This window comes from Danio rerio, chromosome 20 (assembly GCF_049306965.1).
Source record: "Danio rerio strain Tuebingen ecotype United States chromosome 20, GRCz12tu, whole genome shotgun sequence".
Taxonomy (NCBI): Eukaryota; Metazoa; Chordata; class Actinopteri; order Cypriniformes; family Danionidae; genus Danio; species Danio rerio.
Window position 1 is genome coordinate 31,083,733 of NC_133195.1, and position 25,930 is coordinate 31,109,662.

Below are 25,930 nucleotides of genomic sequence, written 5' to 3' on the forward strand. Positions count from 1 at the left end.
TAAAACTTAATTAAAAGTCCTGAGAAAGAAAATACTCATTTACAGAAGTTTGAATATTTGTAATTTGTTACTTTACACCACTGACCATGGTAAACAGTATCAAATGCATGCAGACTCTGAGACGAAGCATGCATATAGATAACATCACCATTGTCCAATATCGATATAAATGTTGCATCCACCAGCTTCATTTTAGCATCAAAAGAAAATCAGTTCTTAATTCTAAAATAGAAGCCTAAAATCACTTTTAAATTTTCCACTAATTGCTGAATGCAAGAACTTAAAAAAGTGCATCATCAATTAAAATTCCAAGATATTTGTACTGGGACACCAATTCTATCTCTGTACTATGAGTAGAAGTAATAGAAACTAGCTTACCCTTTCAAATCCCATTAAATAATAACATAACACAAAATCCAGTCAAAAGGCAATCATTTATTCTTCTTAGCTGTGCACATAAAAAAGATATTATTCGCATTACTTTTATGCAAAATGAAAACAAGTGCATTTTTAAATTTGATCTAAGGAAGCAAACACATAAAATCAACGAAGAACACTTGTACAGTGCATATTTGTTGACAAAATCATATAAATGTTCATTAATCGAGAATGTAAAAATTTTACAATGCACATCCGGTTACATGTTAAGCAAATGTACAATGTGTATAATAAATGTGTTGTGCAGCTCAAGCAGATGCGTCTCTCCTTCAGAGCCAGCTGGACATCTCTTGATCAAACTTCTGCGGATCTATGAACGGCTTGTCAATGGACTTGATCATCAGCTCACCGCAGTACACGCACTCGCACGCTATAATATCATCAATGTCTGATTTGATCTGCTCCCTGCTTCCCTGGCCTTTGCCTAAGCTGACCGTGTCCTCCTCTCTAGGCTTGTGCCGAGCCTTGGTGGTCTGCGTGGTCGCTGCCAGTTTCTTCTGTAGCTCATCCAATTTATTCTGCTTATAGACAGAGAGGTGAGGAATGACTTCCTGCAGGAGGCAATCATAATGGAACATGTGTCCGCACAGGAAAAGATAGAAAGGTCGGTTGAGCAGGGGGAAATCACAAGTAGCGCATTTTTCCTGAGACTCAACCACACCATACTTGTTCCTCATCTCTTGGATGTCTTCGCGGATGCGTTTGGCACTTTCTGTGGCCTCCTCCATTTCTTGTTTCAGCTCTTCGATGTGTTTGTTGTACTCTTCCAAAGAGCTGCATATCGCCTCCTTGAAGTGGTCTATTGTGACAAAGTCTGGAAAGAAAGGCAAGATGTCTTCGATCTTAAGCAGGTTGCAACTGGACAGGCAGTTCATAGCCTTCTTGACATCCTTCTCCTCCTGCACTACATGGCGAGCGATCTTCAGCCACAGCTTCTTTCTTAACTCCTCATCGTCCTCTGGAAGGTCGGCGCAAGACTTGGCCAAATCCACATCCACCTGAACGGAAAAGCAAAGGTTTTATTTTATATTTGAAAATATTGTGGCCACCATAACAAAGTCATATACACAGACAAATATATTACAAATTATGTTATGGCGTCACGGTGGCAAGAAGGTTGCTAGTTCGAGCCTCAGTTGGCATTTCTGTGTGGAGTTTGCATGTTCTCCCTGTGTTCGTTCTTCCGGGTGCTTTGGTTTCCCCCACAGTCCAAAGACATGTGCTATAGGTGAAATAGGTGAGCAAAATTGTCCTTAGTGTATGTGTGTGAATGGGAGTGTATGGGTGTTTCCCAGTGATGGGTTGCAGCTGGAAGGGCATCCGCTGCATAAAATTATGCTGGATAAGTTGGCAGTTCATTCCGCTGTGGCGACTCCAGATAAATAAAGGTACTAAACCAAAACGAAAATGAATAAATGAATGAAATTATATTACAGGATTCATGTCTTCATTTGTGATTGAAAATTGGGGTAATTTCACCAAATATTGATAGTTAAAATATTGGTTACATTCTATTCTGCAAAGAAATTAGTCATGCTAACTGTAAATGATTCCTAGCTTGTAACTCGTAAGGAAGTTCATGATACTTTTTTTATATTCAACATATACAGAAATCTTTCAGAAATATAATCTAGGATTTCAGACATATTTTTTTAATATTTTAAAGAATTGTTTTAATTGAATTACTCAAAGTGTTTTGAGGAATAACCATAAGAAATATGTACATTTTCTTTTTATTTTAAATATATATTTTGAAGTGTGTATGTATTATTATTATTATTATGTTACATTTAAAAATATATTTACATTTGTATTTAATTGTACAAACTTAATAATAAAAAAAGAATAAAAAAATATTTTGGCATTACATTTTTTTTGCTGGTGCCATGTTATTTGACATATATACATACAAGTATTAGACAATACAAAACAGTAGTTTTGAATTGTATTTTATACTACATTGTCTGTCCACATGGTGGCAACATCGGACAAGGCCATTGTTTTTTACAGTCAAAAACAGAACAAGAACAACAACAAAGCACCGGAGAAGGCAAAACCACAAGGGTATATGCATAGGTCTGCGGAAGGACTTTTAAGTATTTTCAGTAGCCTGGATCAAGCGCTTCTGGTGAACAGTATGCAGTTACAAAATTGACATGTTTAATGTCTGTTTTCTTGAAAAATCAATGATCTTCACCGTCTGATTGATTTACAATACGATAGAAAGTGGGTGCATTCAATTACATTTTTTCATGTCATGTCTTTAAAATAGGAACATTTATTTTACCCCGTATATTTAATGAAGTTTCTGCGCTAGCCTGCTAACCCTGACGGCTTTTAATCTTGTTTTATGCTTGAACAACTAAATGAATGCTAAAGTCTATTTAACTGATTATATTTTAAATACTTTACAACATCGATGCTGTAAAAGGAACCGTATAAAATTTAGAAAAGTCACATTAACGTTTTACCAGAATCTGATCAGTATGGGAAGAAACACTAGCTCTGCACATACCCTATAGAAGCAGATGTTGAAGAATGTTTTGCATGTTAAACAACAAAGCGTACTCTGGGTTTAAAATATAAAACATAATAAATGTGTCAAAAATGTCAAAGCGAACATACTTTTAGAGCAAGATCCACAGCTTCCTCATACAGCTCCATAATCTTGTAAACCAAGACGCAGGCCTGCAGGTATCCATGTTCGGAGCAAAGGCGCAAGGCATATTTCAAGTCATAATGAATATCGGAGACGTGAGTTCCGGCTTGTTCGAGGTACCACAACAGAGCGTCTGGCTTGTGTTTGGCATAAAGCGAGAGTAGGTAATTGTGAATGGCCTCTTCTTTGACGTCCAGCTCATACACACAGAACTCCATGTACCGGATGGTCTCATTTATCTGCTGCATGCTGCCCATCTGGCTGTAGTTCACAAGCGCTGGGATCAGATTCTTCGGATCCAACCGGTTTCCCATCTGAATCCATGCATCGACCACCTTTTTGGGGATGTGCTGCATGAGGACTGGGGAGAACTTGTAGAAGAGCTTGTCGTCACAGTGTTTGGAGAGAACATCTAAAGCTGCGCTGTAGTCGTCATGCTGGCAGTAATGAGAAATGACACGCTCGTAATCTTGCATGATGACCGAGAAATACACCATGTTGTCCACGTCGCCATGACTAGCGAGCAGGTCGTAGATGGTGCTGCGATTGTTGTAGAAGCAATCTTTATGTTTGGGGCTTTTAAGAAAGGTACGAAACTCTTCACGGGTCTCCAGAAATAAATGTTGCTTGCCTTCGTCGGCCTCCAGTTGACCGAGCCGATTCAGATAGAGTTCGGTCAACCAGGTCACCAGCAGGGTGATCTGAGTCTTCTCACTGGGCTTGAGATTGACCAGCTTTTTAATCAGAAACTCTTTCAAGGCCTCCTCTTGCTTGGCCTCAATGAACTTCAGCGCAATCTCCTCAAAGTAATTTTGAGTAAGCGCATAGCATTTGGCGCTCTCTAGGTAGCGCTTGTTTTGAAAGCAGTGCTCTGCCTCTTTTGCGAGAACCATGTCTAAGCATTCTGGTCGATCTTTGCAGTACTCTTTGGCCAGATCAAACTTATTCATGTTCATGTACATCTGCCAAACGTCCCGTGCTTCTTTCTGGATGTGATATCGAAACACTGCTTTCTCAGTGTAGATCCACACAAGTCCTGTTATGGGATCTTTGATCATCTTTTGTAGTGTACCGAACTTTTCGGGAAACACATCTTCATGCACAACCTGCCCATTCAGGGTGCAGATCCCTCGGACACGGTCAGGGAGCAGGAGCAAGAAGTGGAACTGGGTGAGGACTATAGAGATGGGTTTGACGAAGTTTAAATCAATGTCTTGCGTGTATTCCCACACTTGAACATCACTGAGTAAAGAGTCGGGGCGCACATAGTCCAGTTGCCCGTACAAAACGCCATTCCCCATCATCCAGGCGAAGGTCTTGGGGCGACTACGCAGCTTTGATGTGTAAAATGTAATCTCACTATAGCCCATATTGACAGGAAATTCCTGGAAGCTGGGTAGAAGATCCTGGTTCTGGGCAAAGATGGAGCTGAAGCCCTGCTGCTCAGATCCTTCTGCCAGCTTTCCTACAAACTGGAACAGCCGTTTTCGTGTGGTTGCAATGATAAAGTATTTAGTTTCCAAACCACGTTCAACCTCCAGGCAACAAACCGGAGCTGGCTTGCCATCCTCCTCGAGGTAATGAACCTGTCTGAAGTACTGGTCCGGGTTGGTGTTGAACAGACTGCCCTCTGAGGCAGAGATCTCAGCTTCAAAGATGATTCCCTGGCTGGTCCCGACCAGAATGGGGCCAGTGTTGGTCTCAGAGCCGATTAATTTGTTCCAACCTATGCTTTCAATCAAGTGGCCTCTCCACCTTGACAGACCTCGGACCTTCTGAGTGTTTCTATTTAGGTACACACATTCATTTGTAGTGAGGCAGATGACTAAATGTGACCCTGTAAAACATTTGAGAAAAGATCATTTACAGAATATTTTAAAACATAAGTATGTTTAAGAAGGTCAGTGATAACAGATTACAGGAATCAGAGAGGGAAATTCTAAACCTTTTAAGAACTTTTTAAGACTCTTTTCATACATTTTAAGACCCTATAGCCACTTTTCAACTGGAAACACTGGCAAGATTTTAACCTACAGTATATTTACTAAATAATAAAGTAAGAAACTAATCCAAAAGTAAAGCATTAGTCATATACTGAATAAAAGTCTATTAAATCTAGCCAATTCAGCAGGTTGGTGCCTATAGAACTGCAGGAATAATAGGGCTGGCTTGGTTACTGCAGTAAACAAAACAACATGATGTCAAATCTAGCAGGATTTAGTTGATTTCATAAACTATACAGCATCCTGATATTCTCGGATTTAATTCAGATAAACTTTAGAATACAACCATACAAAACAGCATTTAAGACTTTTTTTAATACTTTAAGGGCCCTACATTTTCTTACATTGTTTTATCAACTTTTAATACTTTTTTTAAGACCCTGCGGACTGGTGAATGTAAATGGTGGTATGGCTAAACTATCCCTTTAATTAAAGATGATCAAAACAGATGTCGAAGCAGCAAGAGCCGCCACCGTATATTGACACTACAACTAGGACAACATTTGAGCAATTAAATGGGACATTCTACTAAACGTACATTTTCACTTATAAAAAATGTATCAGGGACGGACTTAAGCTTGTCCATCCATTTCATGAGCATCAACTACTACTATAGAGAAAAGATTTTTTGTTGGTAAATAATATCACCTTAAATTTACAATCATAAACATAACACTTATCATATTTATAGATGGATTATTTGGTCAAGTCTTTTATATGTAGTATGTATTTTTAACTTACATAATTAACATTACACATTTAAATGATGGTGTACATGGCAAAAGTATACAACTGAACAGTTTGTATTAAAAGGATAATCTTATAAATAATCTTATAAATAATAATCTTATAAATCTGAAGCATTTAGACCAAACTGACCACTTAAAGTTAACTGCTGCACTGAAGCGAGATTTAGCTTGTGAACAAAAACAACTTTTGAAACTTAATTTCATTTTAAATGTAGAATTTCACACATATATGTGATTTTTTATACAGTTTTATTATATTTCATTATATTATATTTTTATTATCATTTTTTAATGAAGATCTACATAAACAAATATTAGTAAATCATTTGTACTAGCACAAGATAACAGTTTAAAAAGACAAAACTTACAAATATTTTTGTAAGGCAAAAACAATCTTGTACATAATGGAAAATGCAGCATTTGCATTTCACTTGATCATGTCATCAAAGTTGGGTCTTAATACTAAGTGTAAACAAAGAATTAGAATCTCTGAATGATATACCCTGAAGAGCTATACATGACATAAATAAAATCCATCTAAAAACAATAAGCATTACATTTATGACTGTTCATTCTTGTGCATCTGTTCAAGTTTTTTCTTCATTTAATTCCCCAGTTCATCACTTTTCGATGCTTTTTTTGTCTTACAAATTACAAGGAAAATCTAATCAAACCACTTATGTCTTTACTAACTTTGAATAGATGGCCTAAATGCATTTAAAACCTCATACAAGTTGTGAATATTGATGCGTGATTACCTGTAGGATCTAGGAAAAGTCTGTGTACTTTGCTATCATCTTTTCTTCCCAATTCAATCTGATTTGGCTGATCAGGTTTTCCGAGATCAATTCTGAAACACAATATGCATGACAACACACTTGAATCTGCTCTATAAAAATGACCAACATCTTTAAAGTCAGTTTAAAAAAATTAACCCAAGACTTTTGAATCTTTTAGGACCACATATAATGCAAATGAATCACAATTAGATTGACACCAACACAAATAAAGACAAAGAATAAGTGATTTGTATCCAGATTAAATATACATTTCAAAGTGAACTGTCTTTAATGGTCCACATGCTTTAGCCTTTCAGACACCAAAATACACATTAATCACACATCGCATGTACGTGAACTAATCAAGGGAAAACTTATCAAATGCAAAGCATCGCAATTAAACAACTGTAGATAACATAAGAGTCGAGAAATGGCAGTTTTACCTCAGCAGGGTGTCTTTTCCCAAGCTCATGCATAACTGATTGTTGCAAACCGAAAATTGGTTGATTTTTTCGGGAGGAGAGAAATCGATGCGCTGCTTGGTGAAAATGGGTTTTTCTTCCTCCAATCTTACATTTACAAACCCTGTGGAAAACAAGCCTTAGTTTAAATCATTATAAACACCATACATTACTTAAAATACAATAATAATAGCAAACTATGTAAGGTTTGCACCTGAATGAGTGATGCCGATGTTGGCCGTGGACATACGACTGTGTTGACGGATGTTCTGCGAATCTTCATATTGATCCAGAATAGATGCCATTGCAAATGATCAAATATTCACACGACGATGTACAGCAAATAGTGAACCTGTGTTTACATTGCAGGTAAAGATGTACAGTATCCCTACCAGCTGTTTCCACCCATAGCACGCTAGCATGCGAGCTAACGTTAAATGTCCTGTTCACAAGCTGTCACTGTCAACGTCCTCTTTGCGTGCTCAATAAAACATAATGGACACCCTATTGGTGTAAAATAAAACAAAATTACGCGCCAAGGGAATTTTTATAAATGAAAAAGGAATGACAGATCTGAGAAACCGAGCTGTGTTGGTTGCATGTCTGTCTTGGGTCAGCTGATGAATATCATGTGATTACAGTTAAAAAGATGCTCCTGTTTTGTCCACGTATTGGCGCTGTTTAGTTAACAATCGAATCTTCTACAGAAATAGCTCCAATAAATTACCTCAAAATTGCTACACTAATTTTCAGGACATCCAAAGATATAGATGGCTTTTTTCTTTAGTAGAAGGTTAAATTAGATATGTTGGAACTGTATTCCTTGAAGAAACGTAAATGCGAATCAGCAGCTGAGAGTAAAAAAAACGACACATACAAATTAAAGTAATACGTACAGTAGGGCTACTGATGATACATTGAGGTCTTATGGAGTCAAACTTTCAGTCTGTGCAAGGAATTGGATAATATTCAAAATATTATTACCTATACCCACAGTATTTATTACCAGATAAAAAAATATCCTGAATGTCATTATTGTTTAGTGTTTTGTTTATGGAAAAAGTGAAGGTGCGTGTTCAATTGTTCATCAGAATAGTAGCCTACTTGTGCTTGTCCTGTAGGCCTGTGATATATATATATATATATATATATATATATATATATATATATATATATATATATATATATATATATATATATATATATATATATATATATATATATATATATGCTATATCATTATATATATGATATTACTTAATTCATATTCCTCCGGCTTAACCCCATTCATCAGGCCACAGCGGAATGAACCACCAAATTATCCAGCATATATTTTACACTGCGGATGCCCTTCCAACTGCAACCCCATTACTGGGAAACACCCATACACACACTCATTCATACACATAAACTACAATGTAATTTTTTTCAATTCACCTGTACCGCATGTTTTTGGACTGTGGGGGAAATCCACGCCAACACGGGGAGAACATGCAAACTCCACACAGAAACACCTATATATAATATAACATTTTAAACAAACAGAATTAGCTCATGTGTGAGTTTACACATAATAAAATATGCACAAGGAGATGTGTGAATATGCATGTACAAAGGTTAATAAATTAACAGCAAATGTCCATTTTTGTGCAGACTGTCCCTTTATGGTTTATTATGTTATACCTGCCAAAGTTTTGCCGTTGATCCCAGCTGTAAGAGCAACCAATTTTACTCTGACTTCTAGTTTTTCATTTGGAAAAGTGGCAGTAGGTAGATTCCTCTAATGAATCATATGTTGAACTGCATCTCAGTCATCACAAATACTGCAGAAGATTCATTGGAACCCTCATGGACCCAAGATTCTCACAAATCAATCAAGTTTGCTGAAGGAAAATTATGGGTTGGGGTTACATTCAATATAGGGCGTGCGAGAGATCTGCAGAGTGGATGGCAACATCATCAGCCTGAGGCATCAAGACATTTGTGCTGCCCATTACATTACGAACCACAGGAGAGGGCAAATTCTTTAGCAGGAGAGCGCTACTTCTCATACTTCAGTCTCCACATCAAAGTTCTTTAAAGCAAAGAAGGTTAAGGAGCTCCAGGATTGGCCAACCCAGTCAGACATGAACATTATTGAGCATGTCTGGGGTAAAATGAGGAAGAAGGCATTTAAGATGCCTCTAAAGAATCTTGATGAACTCTGGGAGACCTGCAAGAACGCTTTCATTGCCATTCCAGTTGACTTTATTAGTAAGTTATTTGAGTCATTGCAGAGATGTATGGATGCAGTCCTCTAAGCTCACTGGAGTCATACACAATTTTAATTATTTTTCCACAGCACCATGACTTTATACTCTATAATGTACATTATTTCTGTTAAGTGACAAGACTTTTGTCTAAGCAAAGTCAGACCTTACTGTCCTAATTAAATAATTAAAAATCAAGGTATGATTATATTTTATTTTGGTAAAATCAGCGTAATCTAGAGGCCTTTGACTTTCATATAAGCCACTTCTGATACCAAATAATTAACTTGAAGTCAAGCTATTATTTGTTGTTCCTAAAACATAATAGGCAACAAGACTTTTGTCAGGTAGTGTTTTATGAACAATGACATTAGGCTAACCCAAAGATAAGAGCTGACATATTTCATACAGATTTGTAAACTAAAAAATCCAGCCTTCATTTCAGCATCTTTACACAGTGGAGATAGTCAGTGGCTTCTTAAAGGCATAGTTCACCTAAACATTACTCACTATTTACTCACACTCAAGTGCTTCCAAACCTTTATAAGTTATTCATGCTTTTGAACACAACATATTATATTTTGAAGAAAGCTGAAAACTGAAAACAACTGACTTAGTAGGAAAAATAATATTGTGTAAGTCTATGGATTCAGCTTTTCAGCTTTCTTCAAATATATAGAAGCAAGAAGCTCAAGCAGGTTTGGAACAAGAAAATGGTGAGTAAATGATGACTGATTTTTTGGTTTTGGGTGAACTATCCCTTTAATTAAAGATGATCCAAACAGATGTCAAAGCAGGAAGAGCCACATCAATAAATGGAAACTACAACTAGGCCTACATTTCATTAATTTAATGAGACATTCTACCAGAAATGTACATTTTCACTTTAAAAAAATGTGACAGGCCTGACTTAAAGTTGTCGTCCTCAAAAAAATTAATGCAAAAACAAGCAAAAGATCATACAATTCAATGATAGAGCACATGTTTGATCTCTGTCAGCTTCTTCTTTGTCAAATGATTTCACCTCTAAGTCACAGCCTTAAACGTCTATATCTAATGTTAAATTGAATGCAAATGTGACAGGACTGACAGGAACATGGGAACAATTTTAAATTTATTTGTATTATATATATATGGTATTTATTTGAAGAATTTATTTATAATTTCACGTTTTTAATTAATGGATGTGCATGATAACAAGGACAATGACAGGGTTTGAAATTTGTAAAGTGTTTTTAATAAAAAAAAACAAAAATCTTTGGGATGAAATAATTTTTATTCACTGGATTTATGTTTTTATTTCAGGGACAGATATTGTACATTATTGGTAGAATGTCCCTATAAAGTCTAATAAATTGCATGAAACTTTAAAAAAAACTCTCATTTCAACAGTTACAAAAATAAAACACATTTCTGTTAAGCATTAAAAACTGACTCAGATTCATCCAGTTTGTTTTACTGAGAATCATTTAGGATTAAAATAGCAAACTAATCATTAAATGGCTTATCTGTGTTCAAACCATTATCTGTGTGTTCTTTCCATTGAAGCCCGTGACTGTGGTGGTGGTGGGCGTGACCATGCAAAGTCAAGCCTCTCCATTCAAAAGGCGGAAAGCTCCCGTCAGTCATCGGAGTCAATTCAGCCTGCGAGCTGAGAGAGTAATGAGTCACTCATCATTCTCAACAAAGAAGCAAAGCAATACTGTGGAGTTTAAAAAGTTTTCCTGAGGACGCTTCTCCCTGGCTTTAGTTGTCGGACATGCCACCTCAAATGGATTACTTTTACCACGAGTCAAGAGTTCCGTCCGTGTGCTTGGAGCAGGACGAGGAGCTGCTGGAGCCCGCGATCAGCTGTATGCTGGTTGGGGATGGGGCTGTGGGGAAGACCAGTATGATTGTCAGCTACACCACTAATGGATACCCCACAGATTATAAACAGACTGCTTTTGACGTCTTCTCGGGTAAGCAGAGGGTTTTGACATTTTAGTTCTGTTCTAGATGATCATGCTGATGATTAACATGATGTAACTATGAGACTGAAAACTTGACATTTTTATATTCGGGTTATTCAGGGCAGGTTCAGGTGGACGGGACTCCTGTGCGGATTCAGCTGATGGATACTGCTGGACAGGTAATGGAAGAGCTTCACTCAATATAATGTAAAAAAAAAAAAAAAAAAAAAAATAATAATAATATATATATATATATATATATATATATATATATATATATATATATATATATATATATATATATATACACACACACACACACACACACACACATAAAGGAGCACATAAAAAACGTTCAGTCAAGTTAAAGACATTTAGGAGAGTTTGCACTTTTAAGTCAAATGTAAATGTAATTTAAAATTGGTGTTTATTCTTGGGTTTTAACTTTTTTTGAGACGTTTTCTTTTACTGATGTGTTTTCTCTGACCTGTTGTCCAATTTGCTTGTACTGTAAAGCACTTTGTGACATAATGTCTGTGAAAAACCTTTACTTATTTAAAATATACAATTTAAGTTTTATTTATTAATTTTAACTGCTCCCCTATTTGACTTGCTTCTGTTAAACTCTGAAGAAGATATTTTGAAGAAAGTTGAAAACCTGTAACCATTAATCACATAGAAGGAAAAACAAATACTATGGATGCCAGTAGTTACAGGTTTTCGTCTTTTTTCACATCTTTTTTTCTGTTCAACAGAAGAATGTCAAACAGGTTTGAAACAAGTAAAATGAGAGTAAATGATGACATTTTAGGGCGAACTATCCATTTAAAAGGTGTAATTAAAAATGTAATGTCAAAATTTGTTAAAGGAAAGTGAAAGTACTGTTAAAAAGGTTGTGAATCATAAACCTTTATAATAACTATGTGGTTTAAATATTTTTCTAATGTTAGAATCTGTAAAGTGTAAACATTGTTTAAAAGTTTGTTGAGGGAACTGACACAGTTTCTAATATACAGGGTGATTCAAAAAGAATACCACATCTTTGCAACAAAAATCTGTATTTAATCAAAGAAACATGATAAAAACCTTGGGTAATTAATCAGTGTGAAGAGTACTTAAAGTTTTTTTCAGTAGAAAACAAGTTCATAGATGTTCATTATGACCCCCTCCAGACACTTTGAAAGCTGTGGTATTCTTTTTTGAGTCACACTGTATGTAAAGTGACTGTAAATAATTTGTAAACTTTTTAAAAGTTTCTAGTCTAAACATTTTTAAGATTATAAACATTCTTAATTTTGTAAAGTTTCAACAGTTTTTAAGCTAAGCTAAGCTTTGAAATGTTTGTGAAGTGACTAAACTTCAAAAAGCTTATAAATTATAAATTAAGTTTAAACGTCTATAAAGTGTAAAAAATGTAAACGTCTGTAAATTCTGATCTTTTCAAACACGTTTAAAGTGTACATACTGTCAAACAAAAGCATGCTAACTATAGTCAAGTGTTCTTATCTGTCTGTGTCTGTGGCTTACAGGAAGAATTTGATGAATTCAGATCTCTGTCTTACGCACACACGGATGTCTTCCTCCTCTGCTTCAGTGTGGTGAACCCAACATCATTCCAGAACATAACCAAGAAGTGGATCCCTGAGATTCGCGAGTGCAACCCATCCTCCCCCATCATTTTAGTGGGAACTCAGTCAGACCTTGTGCTGGACGTCAATGTCCTCATAGACTTGGACAGATACAAGGTCAAACCTGTCTGCAGTTCACGGGCACGCAGCCTGTCAGAGAAGATTAGAGCTGCAGAGTATGTGGAGTGCTCGGCTCTAACTCAGAAAAACCTAAAGGAGGCCTTTGATGCTGCAATATTCGCAGCTATTAAACACAAAGCCAGGAAGGCCAAAAAAAGACGACTGTCGGATAGACGAACCAAAGCTTTTTCCAAATGCAGCTGGAAAAAATTCTTCTGCTTCATCTGAACCCAATGGGTGTACCAAAAAGTGTGGAGTGTTTACATGAACTTTTAATTTATTTAGGACAATATGTTTACCTACGCCCGATTAGCTTTATTTTATGGGCGGAGTTGTTTGATCTGTGAGAAACGTCCCAGGAACTGACATTTGAGAGCTTTATAGAACATATGAAACGCACAGCTATTAGAAGTGAGATTTAAAGACCCCTAACGAAGAGAGCAAACCATTTGTTGCTCACAAAGAGCGTCCGCCATATGTAAATGGCTGAATTTGCATGAGCTGCCTATTCAAAGCTTGAATGGTGCTCACGTGGAGATGAAGGGGACGAGAGCGGTATCTGTCTTATCTCTTTTGTGTTGGCCCCTACTTAGACAGACTCTTTCATATGCAACAGCTCAATCTAAAGCCAAAGTGTGAGTTGTCTCCTCCTTGTGACCATATAAACCCAAGATCACGCTTACAATAACTCAGCCTGATAAATCTTAGCTGGGGATTGATTTGCAAATCGCCAAGATGAGATTATTAGGTTTCTTACATCCGGGGGAAATTCGCCAGGGTTGTTTCTAGTTTCCTATAAGACTGGTTTAGCGTCTTCTCTTGTGCAAATTTATTGTGGGAACGCACACACAGATGAAAGTATAGCAGCCCTGCCCATTTTGTAAAGCCGTAGCTTGCTTTTTATTTTTTGTCTTTCAGTGACGGCTTGTATTGCTGTCGGTTTTGATTATGCTTCTTGTGGAAGAGATCTTGTTTTTAAAAACGCTGTTTGTTTATAACAGTCGTGTTTTAACAGTTTTAACTGTTCTGTTTTGATGCCTCAGGCAAGAAGGATGTACCTCTTGATCATTTTATCTGTCGTTTTGCCTTTTGATCAAATTCAAGCAGCACTTTTAAACAGCTTCTCCTTCAGTGTTTCTTTGCATCATCTGAGAATACATGTAAAGGGCAAAATACATTTCCAATGCTGTTTTCATTACGCTACTAGTTCTTTGTTTTCCTTCTTTATCATTCACTAAGTGTTATATGTGAACGTTCTTTATTTACACAAGCTTATAATGTTCTTCTTTAATATTAAATAAATGAACAACATGTTGAAAATTTATATGGTTTTCGAATACTTTTCATTCTATTAATTCATTCATTTTCCTTTGGCTTAATGCTGGTTTATACTTCTGCGTCAAGTGATCGGCGTGACCCATGGCACATGCCTTGTGTGTTGCCGTGCATTTATACTTCTGCATGCTGTTTGTGTTGCTCTGCAATAGCACTTCCGAAATGCTCGTTGGCAGTTTTATGTTTCTATGCAGGAGCGGTGCTAGGGGGGGAAAGTTAGGACGATTGTAAGGGCACTTTGGGGGCCCCCAGAGATGTTATTATGACGCTTTTATGACTTTATGACACTTTTTCTTTCGTCTTCCTCGAATATCCCCTGAAAATCAGAGGGCCTGTGGCGGGTAGCGACACCCATGTTCCTCTGTGTCGAGTTTCTTCGCTGGTGTTTGTAGCTCAAACTTGCTCAATTTGAGGTAGGAACCGGGGGACGTGCAACAACTTCAATCATAACGAAAAACACAAAACAAAACTTTCCATCTAGAGCTCGGGATTTGACACTTGTAAACACTCGCTCCAACAGGTTTGTGCAGCTCTCAGTCCCACCAATGCTTGTCTGTGCTACCAAGCCAACCAATCACAGAGCTTGCGCTATGCGTCGTTGCAATGTGTAGGGCCATTTTCTTAAGAGGTGCGCGTCAGCGTTGGCCACGGCGAGGGCTATGCATCCTCTGCCAGAGCATACGTGTGGGCTTGACGCAGAAGTATAAATCAAACTTTAGTCTCTTATTTATCAGGGATCACCACAGCTGAATGAACCGCCAACTCTTCAAGCATATGTTTTACACAACCCAGCTCTGGGAAACACCCATGGACACACACTCACAAACTACTGCCAATTTCATTCATTCATTTTCTATTCAGCTAGTTCCTTTATTAAACCAGGAGTCGCCACAGCGAAAAGAACTGCCAACTTATCCATACTATATTTTGCGCAGCGGATGCCTTTCCAGCTGCAACCCAACAATGGGAAATACCCATACACATTCTTTCTCTCACACACACACACACACACACACACACACAGTCACAGTATGCTATGGCAAATCAAGTTCGACCAATTCACCTATACCACATCTTTGGACTGTGGGGGAAACCAGAACACCTGGAGGAAACCCTCCTAAACATGGGGAGAACATGCAAACTCCACAAAGACATGCCAACTGACCCAGTCTGGACTCGAACCAGCAACCTTCTTGCTGGTTATAATATCAGCAATTACAGTGTCATTCAAGACATTTATGCCCACCAAGGCTGCATTTATTTGATGAAAGCACACTAAAGGAATTTTATTATAAATGAAAGTAAGTCCATATGGGATAAAATGTCATTTGTGACACGTTTTTCAATATCCTGTTTAAAAGAGCAGCATTTGTTGAAAATCCACTATTAAAAAACAATAAATATGTTTTCTGTCATTTTTTTAACGATTTATTGCTAGTTATCTGAGCAAAAGCTTTAATTTTGTAATCATTTTAAATGTTTCCTTCAAAATAATTACATTGTAAAAATATTTGTTCTGCCTAAATGTTTCTTGAATCAAATAAACATTTCTAGTCAATTCAATATACATTCATCAAACTGACTAAAATAGTAAGTTAAACTTAGTATAACATTTAAAAATGCACTTGAATCCTGATTTACTTCTAAATAAATATGTTAAAGCAACATAAAAATATTGGTTGTCTTGACTTTTTTAATCATTATGTTTTTCCAGATACAGCAAAGTTTAAATTGACTTGGATTTGTATTCAAATTGAAATGTCTACAGTAAAAATCCATATATTATTCCTTGCATATATTATGCACTACCAAATGATGCAAACTGCAAACAAATGTTAGCGATCTGAATACGCTTTCCAAACCACATGAGGACGTGATGTGAAAGGTCCTGTAAATGTGTTGAGAGGGTGTAAATGAGACACACAGAGACGTGTCAGGTACTGCAGGAATATGAATACATAGTGAAGTCACACTTGTCTGCTGCGGGCTCACGCTGGGACTGTGAGTGAAGCTCATCTCAGTGCAGGACAGACGTCACTCACAAACCCTTGAAGTGTAAATGCGAGACAAAGGGCTACTTACAGTTGTTTGTAGAGTTCAGAAAGCTCAAAATAAAAATCAATTTGTTTTGTTGGATCTATTATTTAAGTTATAAACCAAAACTCAACCAAAATTCCTTTCTTTCTTTCTTTCTTTCTTTCTTTCTTTCTTTCTTTCTTTCTTTTTCTTTCTTTCTTTCTTTCTTTTTATTTCTTTCTTTCTTTCTTTCTTTCTTTCTTTCTTTCTTTCTTTTTTTCTTTCTTTCTTTCTTTCTTTCTTTCTTTCTTTCTTTCTTTCTTTCTTTTTATTTCTTTCTTTCTTTCTTTCTTTCTTTCTTTCTTTCTTTCTTTCTTTCTTTCTTTTTTTCTTTCTTTCTTTCTTTCTTTCTTTCTTTCTTTCTTTCTTTTTATTTCTTTCTTTCTTTCTTTCTTTTTTCTTTCTTTCTTTCTTTCTTTCTTTTTTCTTTCTTTCTTTCTTTCTTTCTTTCTTCCTTTCTTTCTTTCTTTCTTTCTTTCTTTTTTTATTTCATTCATTCTTTCTTTCTTTCTTTCTTTCTTTCTATATATCAGTAAAATATCTAATATTTAGCATTCAAACAAAAATGTTTTTAAACTTTTAAATAGGCTTTTTTGTTTGTATTTTTATATTGTTTTAGTTATTTTAAATCCCATATCTAATACAAATCCTTCATTCTTATGCTCTTATTGGAAAAACACATAACTAGAAAACCTTTTAAATAAAATGGCTTTATTATTGTATTTTTAGACAATTTTTCATAGTACAAATTCTTATTTTTATCATAGCTGTTTACTTTTGAACTCAGATTTAATAAATTTCTTTCCAAATCATATTTATATCATTACTGTTTACCATTTACTTTTGAACTAAGACCTAAGACAAATTCTTAAGCCATAAACTTTGAATAAATGAATGAAAATACTATAAATATTATAAAAAATGTCTTTCATTCAAATTCAGATTCATAAATATAAACTTTTAAACTCATATCTCATAAAACACTAAAGGGTCATGGTATGCATAGGCCACCATCGGTATCTCTTTAAGTCAAAACAAAACAAAATTGTAATGAGCAAATGATTGCTCACATTTGCTGCAAAGACTCCGGTAAACAGTGAATCACTTCCACTGTGAGGCTTCGCTCATGCTAACAAAAGAGCATCTTATGAGTTGCACAATCACTGACTCGTTTGTAAAGTTGCACTGGAGTGAACAGGTGTCAGCGGCACTCAACAATATGATCAAGTTACACATGACCTCACACTTGCTCAACCACAGTCAGCACGAACAAGCTGAATCAAACAATGCCATATACTTTATAGTACTTTTAAACAATTAAAATATGAATTATCTATGGATTTTAATTACAAATAAAACAATATTTAAAGTACATATTGGTTCTCAGACAAGATGACGGCACCAAAAGATTTTTGACCTTCCAATTGCACCTGGACAATGCTAAATACAGGGTTTTGAGCTGGTACACTTTCAGAGATGGTCAAACATGAATTTGAATGGATTGCTTTAGTGTAGCTGCTCATATGGTCAAATATGAACAAACAGCCACAAAAAAACGTAAGCATTATGGTCCATCCATCCATCCATCCATCCATCCATCCATCCATCTATATTTATTATTTATTTACTTTTTAAGGAAAGTAATGGTTAGGTTACTTTATGTAATGATTTTTATCTGAGTTGGGATTGCTTGTTTGGCCATCAGTTTATTCTCTTCTTTTATCAGGGGTTGAAACAACAGAATGAACTGCTGATTATTCTGGTATATTTTTACCAATGGATGAATTTCTTGCCACACCCCTGCACTTACAGCACACTAAAGGTTGATTACACTGAACACGCTTTTTAGTTTTGAAAACATGAGGCGCACCGCACTGCCTCATAGAGGACTTTAGAAAAGAGCAGTGCACTGCACTTTTTATGTTGGCAACTACTGTATCAATGGTCTTCAATGGCACTTTTTCTAAGAAGAAAACTTAGACTGAAGTAATTGTAAACTGACCTTTCAACCTTTCAGCTTTGAAGCTTTTCTGTATTGCTTGAAGAACACTCTTCAGCAAATGAATATCCCAAGTTTGCATTTAAAAGTTTTTATCCATTTTAAGAGCCTCTAACCTGCCTAGTTCACCTAATTAAACTAGTGAACCCTTTAAATGTCACTTTAAGTTGTATAGAAGTGTCTTGAAATATATCTAGTCAAATATTATTTACTGTCATCATGGCAAAGATAAAATAAATCAGTTATTAGAAATGAGTTATTGAAACTATTATGTTTTGAAATGTGTTGGAAAAATCTTCTCTCCAATGAACAAAAAATGGGGGAAAAGATAAAGAGGGGGTCTAATAATTCAGGGGGGCTAATAATTCTGACTTCAACTTTATATTTATTCAGAAAGGTCCTGTTTATGATATCTTAATATTTATAAGTAATTTACCAAAGACTATATGTGGAAAAGAGGCTAGTGACAGCGAACTCATGCAGTTAATAATTAATGTTTACATTCATGTTGTTAACAAATGTATACATTTATGCATTTAGGAGACTCAAAATGAGGCTCAAGGGAATCACCTCGGCTCTCTCCAGCAACAATCCCTGCTGGTGCTGGGACCCGAATCTGCGACCTTTGCATCCCAAGTCCAACTCTCTAACCATTAGGCCACTATAACCGAAATAAATAAAATCAAGTCATTTGAATCAATTAGAACCACTTTGAGGTATTTCCCTGGGAATTATCACACGATTTAGAAAGTTCATCAGCCAATCAGAATTAAGCATTCAACAGCCTCGTGGAATGAACTAAAATATATAACAAAGCACATATTCAAAATCGTACATGCAAGCCAAACACTTATAAGTCCCTGTTTTTACATTGAGGTGGTCAGCTGAGATGCATATTGTTTCTACCTGCCATTAATCTGTGTTCGGTTGTTCAAATTCCTTTAATAAGGAATGAACCCATGCTATATGCTGTTTATAACCGAGAGGGAAAGCAATGTGTTCCGGCAGCTGCACTTTCTCATAACATGCCCTTTAATAATCACATGCTAGGTCAGGTGGTGGGAGTAGGTTTGCACAATCTAACCAATTTGGTTAAATGTGTTTTCAATGACCTCTAGAACAGATAACTTTTTTCAGACTCTTCTCATCTTCCACTTACAATCTGATCGACGAAAGCACACCTTAATACCTGATGTGAAATGAAACCTCCATAGCAAAGAGATTTACAGCAAAGCAATAAATGACAGATTTCTATAATTAGCCTGACTTGAAGTAATTAACCTAATCTATTCTTCCTGTAATTCAGTAGCGTTCACACACACCCACGTTTCCTTGAGGATCTATTAGTGTTTTGGAGTCTAGCATGATACCGCTCTCCACATGTTGAGCAACAGAGGCCAGGCCTGACAGGTTTAGGTTCCCATGAATGGTGGAGGTGTTCATCTCAGTTTGTGGTTAAAGAAACGGTTACTCACTCTCTTTGTTCGTTTTCTCGCCCGCCCCTTTTCCCAGGCCTCAGACTAAACTGACTGGTGGCTTCTCTGGCGCACGGCCAGTTTCGCTCACATTTCCTTGCTGAGAGGAGACGGGCACACAGTTCCTGGTCAGCCAGAATCACATCTTACTGTTAGTGCCACAGGCTGTTTGGCTGACAAGATGATGCAAAGACCTCGCTATTGTTTTCTTTACATGAACACAATACTCAGATGTGAAACTGACAAACTGCTTTCATCATGGTGTTTACACCAGTTCAGATGTAAACTACTGTATATGTTTGCATTTGATCAATCTTTGTTCAGGATTAATTTAGATGATGTAGGCACTATAGTGCACTCAAAATTATATTTGCTACTTGTTCAAACTACTTATTTAAAATGGGTTAAAACAACACAACTCTTAAGGTTTGTGGACATCCTAAATCATTCATTCATTTTCCTTCAGTTATGTCTCTATTTCAGAAGCCGCCATAAACCATAAACTATTTCAGCAAATGTTTTACACAGCAGATGCCCTTCCAGCCCCAACCCAGTATTGGGAAACACCCATACACACTCATTCACACACACACACAAACACACACACACACACACACACACACACACACACACACACACACACACACACACACACACACGCGCACACACACACACACGCACACACACGCACACACACACACCCACAACGAACAGTTTAGTTTTTTCAACTAAAATGGACCTGAATTAGCAAACTTCTTGTTGTGAGGTGACAGTGCTAACAACTGAGCCACCGTGCCGTCCTGTTTTATGTTCAATCCAATTAAATTTGTAAAAATTATTAAGTTAGCTTAATCTATCTGAGTTGGGACAACATTAAGAAATAGTGTGAAATCCAGGATTTCTGAAGTGTGTGTAAGTGAGGGACTTTTAGCATGTTTATAGAGCAATCATGATGAAAATTACAGTGATATTGTTTTATAAATATAGAAATATACGCTAATGCTTGCACAAAATAAAGGTTAATTTTTGAAAATAAGATTTCTGAGCAGAAAGCAGAATTCATAAGCATTCTACATACACTACCGATCAAAAGTTTTTTTTTTTTTTAATTATTCTATTCATCAAGGTGGCATTTATTAAATGTAAAAAAGTTTAAATTGTTAAATTATTATTTATTAACTATATATATATGTATGTATGTATGTATGTATGTATGTATGTATGTATGTATGTATTTATGTATGTATGTATGTATGTATGTATGTATGTATGTATGTATGTATGTATGTATGTATGTATGTATGTATGTATGTATATATATATATATATATATATATATATATATATATATATATATATATATATATATATATATATACTATTATTAACTATAACTATATAAATAACAATACTACTAATAATAATAATCAATATTAGAGTAATTTATGAAGGATCATGTGACTAAAGACTGGAGTAATAAAGCAGAAAATTCATATTTGAAATCCCATAAATAAATGATTAAATTAAATCATAAACCACTTTTGAACAGCTATTTTGTAGTGCAATAACATTTCATAATTTTACAATTTGTTCTGTATTTCTGATTAAATAAATGCAGCCTTGGTGAGCAGTAGAAGCTTATTTTAAAACATTTAAAAATCCTACTGACCCCAAACTTTTGACCTGTATAGTGTAGTTTTATCAATTCAATCAATTAATAGTTCGATCTAAATGTAATTATGTCAATGATATTCATACCTTTGGCAAATTCTGACTTAAAGTGACGTTTATTTAACCAGCAAGTTTTCTTTGACCGAATATAACTCAGGCTTCTCCTAAAGATAATAAGTAGATGTACAAGAGGCATCATTTGGGAAAAACAATTCTCAGCTTTTATTTACGTTTAAACAAAAAAATTCAAGTCAGAATTTGCCCGAGGTATGAATCATTTAAGGCTTGACTGTTTATACATGTAAAAATAAAATGCAAAATGTAAACATTGTATGATTTTTTCTATTTGGCCCAAGATACAACTGTTGGAAAATCAGGAATATGAGGGTTAAAAAAATCTAAATATTTAGAAAATGACCCATGAAATGTCCAGATTAAAGGATTAGCAATGCATATTATTAACCAAAAATGATTTTATTTATAATTTGTTTATGGTTGGAAATTTTACAATAGGAAGAATGATCTTTACTTATTAATATTCTATAATACTCTAATGACTTTTTGATTGATATCATTATTAATAATATAATAATTATAATAGAAATATAATGGTTATGTTGTTAAATTGTTCTTTGTTGGTTTTGCTTGTTGACACTTTTTGTTATTGTAATTATATTTTAAAAATTCAGTTTCTTATATGAATTTGTTTTAGCTTTTGATGCATTAATAAAATAAATATAAAATAAAGTCCAAAATAATAAAATAAAATACAAAATAAAATAAGTGCAGTACTTTGGAATCAGTGCAATAAAGACTACTTAGCTTGTTAGTTGTGCTTTAAAAAATATTTATAATTGCCTATTACTATTATTGCATGAACATTATTTTTAGAAAATGAATCATTCATTTTCTTTTATAATTTTTTCTAATACTTGATGAAATGCATTATTAAAATATCATTTTGTAAATGTAAGAAATCAGAGAAAGTTTTGCTCTGAGACAGTGGACAGCTGGAGGGTTTGACAGCTGTTGTCTGCAGAAGAGCCTGAAGGCAATAACGTTACACACTCCCACACTCACTGTCATGTTTATTTGATTCAGTTTCGGGTGTGTGGCTTATGAGCTGTTATGGTTTCAGTTCACATGTCCTCTAAGACAGAACTCTGTTAAGTCTGTTCCTGGTTGACAGATAACTGGTAGGCAGTCATGTGAACTGACTGTTTGATAATGTGATCATGAGGATAGACTGTCTCATAATGACAGCCAATGCAAGACACTGCAGGTGAATAGGGGAAAAAAAAGTATTATAATAATTGGAAAATTATTTGTTTTCACCATTATTTGTTTTCAGCAATTCATGTCCAGACTGACTGATTTAAGAATTGCAAAGAAGTTTTGCATTACACATGTTATAAAATATTATGTTTAAATATGCAAATGAGTCATTATATCATTAAATATGTGTCAACATTTCTAGCACTAAAATCAAACTAAATCAAATCATATATTTCACATATTAGAGTCAAAAATTGACAGAGGAATTTGGAGTTTTTTTGCAGCATAATTCAGAAAACACTGCAAACAAACAAACTTTTGACAATTTATTTTATTAATAAATTGTTAATAAATATGTATGAATCCGGCATATTTTGTATGAAATAATCCTTTAGTAAACAAGCTTTGATTTGTTCAGTATTTCAGTTTTTTGTTTTCATTTATATATTTTTAAGGTTTTGTACAATTTATTTTAAATTAAATTACATTAAATAATTTTTATAAATACATATTACTATTATTGCATTATCAATATTGTTATAACCAGACCTGATTTTTAAAAACATATAGAAACCAGCATAATATGTGTGAGTAAAAACTCTCAAAATAAAGATATTTTTAAAACTGAAAGGTATTATATTCAGTATTTCAGTTTTCTTATTTTTATTTCAGTTTTTTTTTTGTTTATTTTATAATTTAATTTGTACAGTATATTAATAGTAATTGATTATTAGTTACTAGTTGCTTTTGCCATTTTTATAAATTTTCTTTTCAGCTTAGTCCCTTTATTCATCGGGGGTCGCCACAGTGGAATGAACCGCCAACTTATCCAGCATATGTTTTACGCAGCAGATCCCCTTCCAGCTGCAACCGATCACTGGTAAACAACCATGCACTCAGTCACAAACATACACTATGGACAAGTTACAAAATTCACCTATAGCACATGTCTTTGGACTGGGAAACCAGAGCACCTGGAGGAAACCCACGTGAACATGGGGAGAACATGCAAACTCCACACAGAAATACCAACTGACCCAGCTCGAATCAGCGTCCTTCTTGCTGTGAGGCGATCGTGCTACCCACTGTGCCACCGTACTGCCCTATAATATATCATATTATATTATTCATTCATCAATTTTTTTTTCGGCTTAATCCCTTTATTAATCTGGGGTCGCCATAACGGAATGAACCATCACTTTATCCAGTATATTTTTTACGCAGTGGATGCCCTTCCAGCTGCAACCCATCAATGGGAAACACCCATAAATTCTCATTTACACTCATACACTTCAGACAATTTAGCTTACCCAATTCCCCTACAGTGCATTTCTTTAGACTTGTTTCCAGAGGAAACCCACGCAAACATGGGGGAAAACATGTAAACTCCACACAGAAACGCCAAATGACCCAGCCAAGGCTCGAACCAGCTGCGCCACTGCGTCGCTCTATATTATATTATATTATATTATATTATATTATATTATATTATATTATATTATATTATATTATATTATATTATATTATATTATATTATATTATATTTAAATTCTACAGACACAAATTGATCAAAAAGTGCCATGAGAAACACTAAATAGTTTACTTTGCATTTACATTCAACTGAAAAACAAATACTTTATGAAAAAAATCCTGCAGTGTGTTTTGGCCAGCCGTGTTCCAATTTGACAGAAATGACCGCATTCTGAATCCTGGTCTCCTTTCACAAGACTGATGAGCTGATAATGACTGGATGAAAGCTTTGATTGGACTGTTCAATTCTGATGATATCATTTTGACCATTGAACTGAATCAATGGTGCTGTTCCTGTGCCATTGACACGTTGCTCTTGTCCGCATTACAGTTTGACCTTTCGAAACACAGTGAGGAACGATCTGCTGAGTCTGACCAACACAAGATCCATCTCAGTCAACATAAACACAGAGATCTGTAATCTTGAGTAAAGCGCTGACGTTTCGCTTCACTGTAGTTGGATTTACGGTGTTTTTTCAGCACGTCTCTCAGTCATAAGACATCTACAAAGGCGATTCTGATAGAATAGAAATAATCAGTATTCTAAGAAATAAAAAAGTAGCTCATCAGCAGTACATTGCTCCTGCACAGCCATGCAACTCCATATTACAAATGCATATTTGAGAGATGAAATCATTTTGATATATTTACATAAATACAATTCTTTAAAATCATAAATATACTACTGCAGATTTTATTAATGTTTAGAATTGATTTAAATATTTATTAAATATTTATTTATTTAATAAAAAAATAAATATACATTTACCTTTAGTTTAAATTTTAATTTGAAAGTTATTTGGGGCGATGCGGTGGCACAGTAGGTAGCATGTTTGACTCACAGCAAGAAGGCCGCTATTTCGAGCCTCGACTGGGTCAGTTGGCATTTCTGTGTGGAGTTTGCATGTTCTCCTCATGTTGGCGTTGGTTTCCTCCGGGTGGTCCGGTTTCCCCTGCAGACAAGCAGCATAGGTGAATTGGGTAAGCTAAAATGTGTGTGTGATTGAGCGTGTATATGTGTTTCCCAGTGCTGGGTTGCAGCTGGAAGGGTGTCCGCTGTTTAAAACATATGCTGGATAGGATAAGTTGGCGGTTCATTCCGCTGTGGCGAAAAAGGGAGTAATCCGTAAAGAAAACTAATGAATGAATGAAGGTAATTTGCAGTGTTTTAAATAATCATTTTGTATAAAATGCCTTTATTTAGTTTTTAAGGTTTTACAATAAATCAAACCCCAAAGCCCAAAACATACCCCAGACAGGTTTAGGGAAAAAATGTAATTAAATAAAATCATTATGAAATAAATAATTAAATAAAAATAAAAAAGAAATTTAATCAAACACCGATTTACATTCCACAACTACAGACTTCCTAAGCTTCTTTAATATCTCCATTTTTCACAAAGTTCAAAAACACTTCCCAGATATCACACAATTCAGAGGATTTTTGCCCTATATGTGAGCTTTTCAAGAGCCAAACATGTCATAAGGTTTCTCAACCAAAGTCCAATGGAGGGGCGATTGACATTTTTCC

General features: G+C 35.2%; 2 protein-coding genes across 2 annotated transcripts; one reads left to right on the forward strand and one right to left on the reverse strand.

The window, feature by feature from the left end:
• Window positions 1-415: 415 nt before the first annotated feature.
• vps18 (VPS18 core subunit of CORVET and HOPS complexes) lies at window positions 416-7,704 on the reverse strand. The gene is given in 5 exon segments (NM_173245.2): window positions 416-1,436; window positions 3,064-4,934; window positions 6,608-6,699; window positions 7,072-7,213; window positions 7,304-7,704. Coding segments are annotated over 5 exon segments (2,925 nt in total). The 5' UTR covers window positions 7,395-7,704; the 3' UTR covers window positions 416-707.
• Window positions 7,705-10,967: 3,263 nt separating this feature from the next.
• On the forward strand, window positions 10,968-14,352 carry rhov (ras homolog family member V). The gene is given in 3 exon segments (NM_001012250.2): window positions 10,968-11,299; window positions 11,411-11,469; window positions 12,820-14,352. Coding segments are annotated over 3 exon segments (708 nt in total). The 5' UTR covers window positions 10,968-11,097; the 3' UTR covers window positions 13,267-14,352.
• The last annotated feature ends 11,578 nt before the right edge of the window (window positions 14,353-25,930 follow it).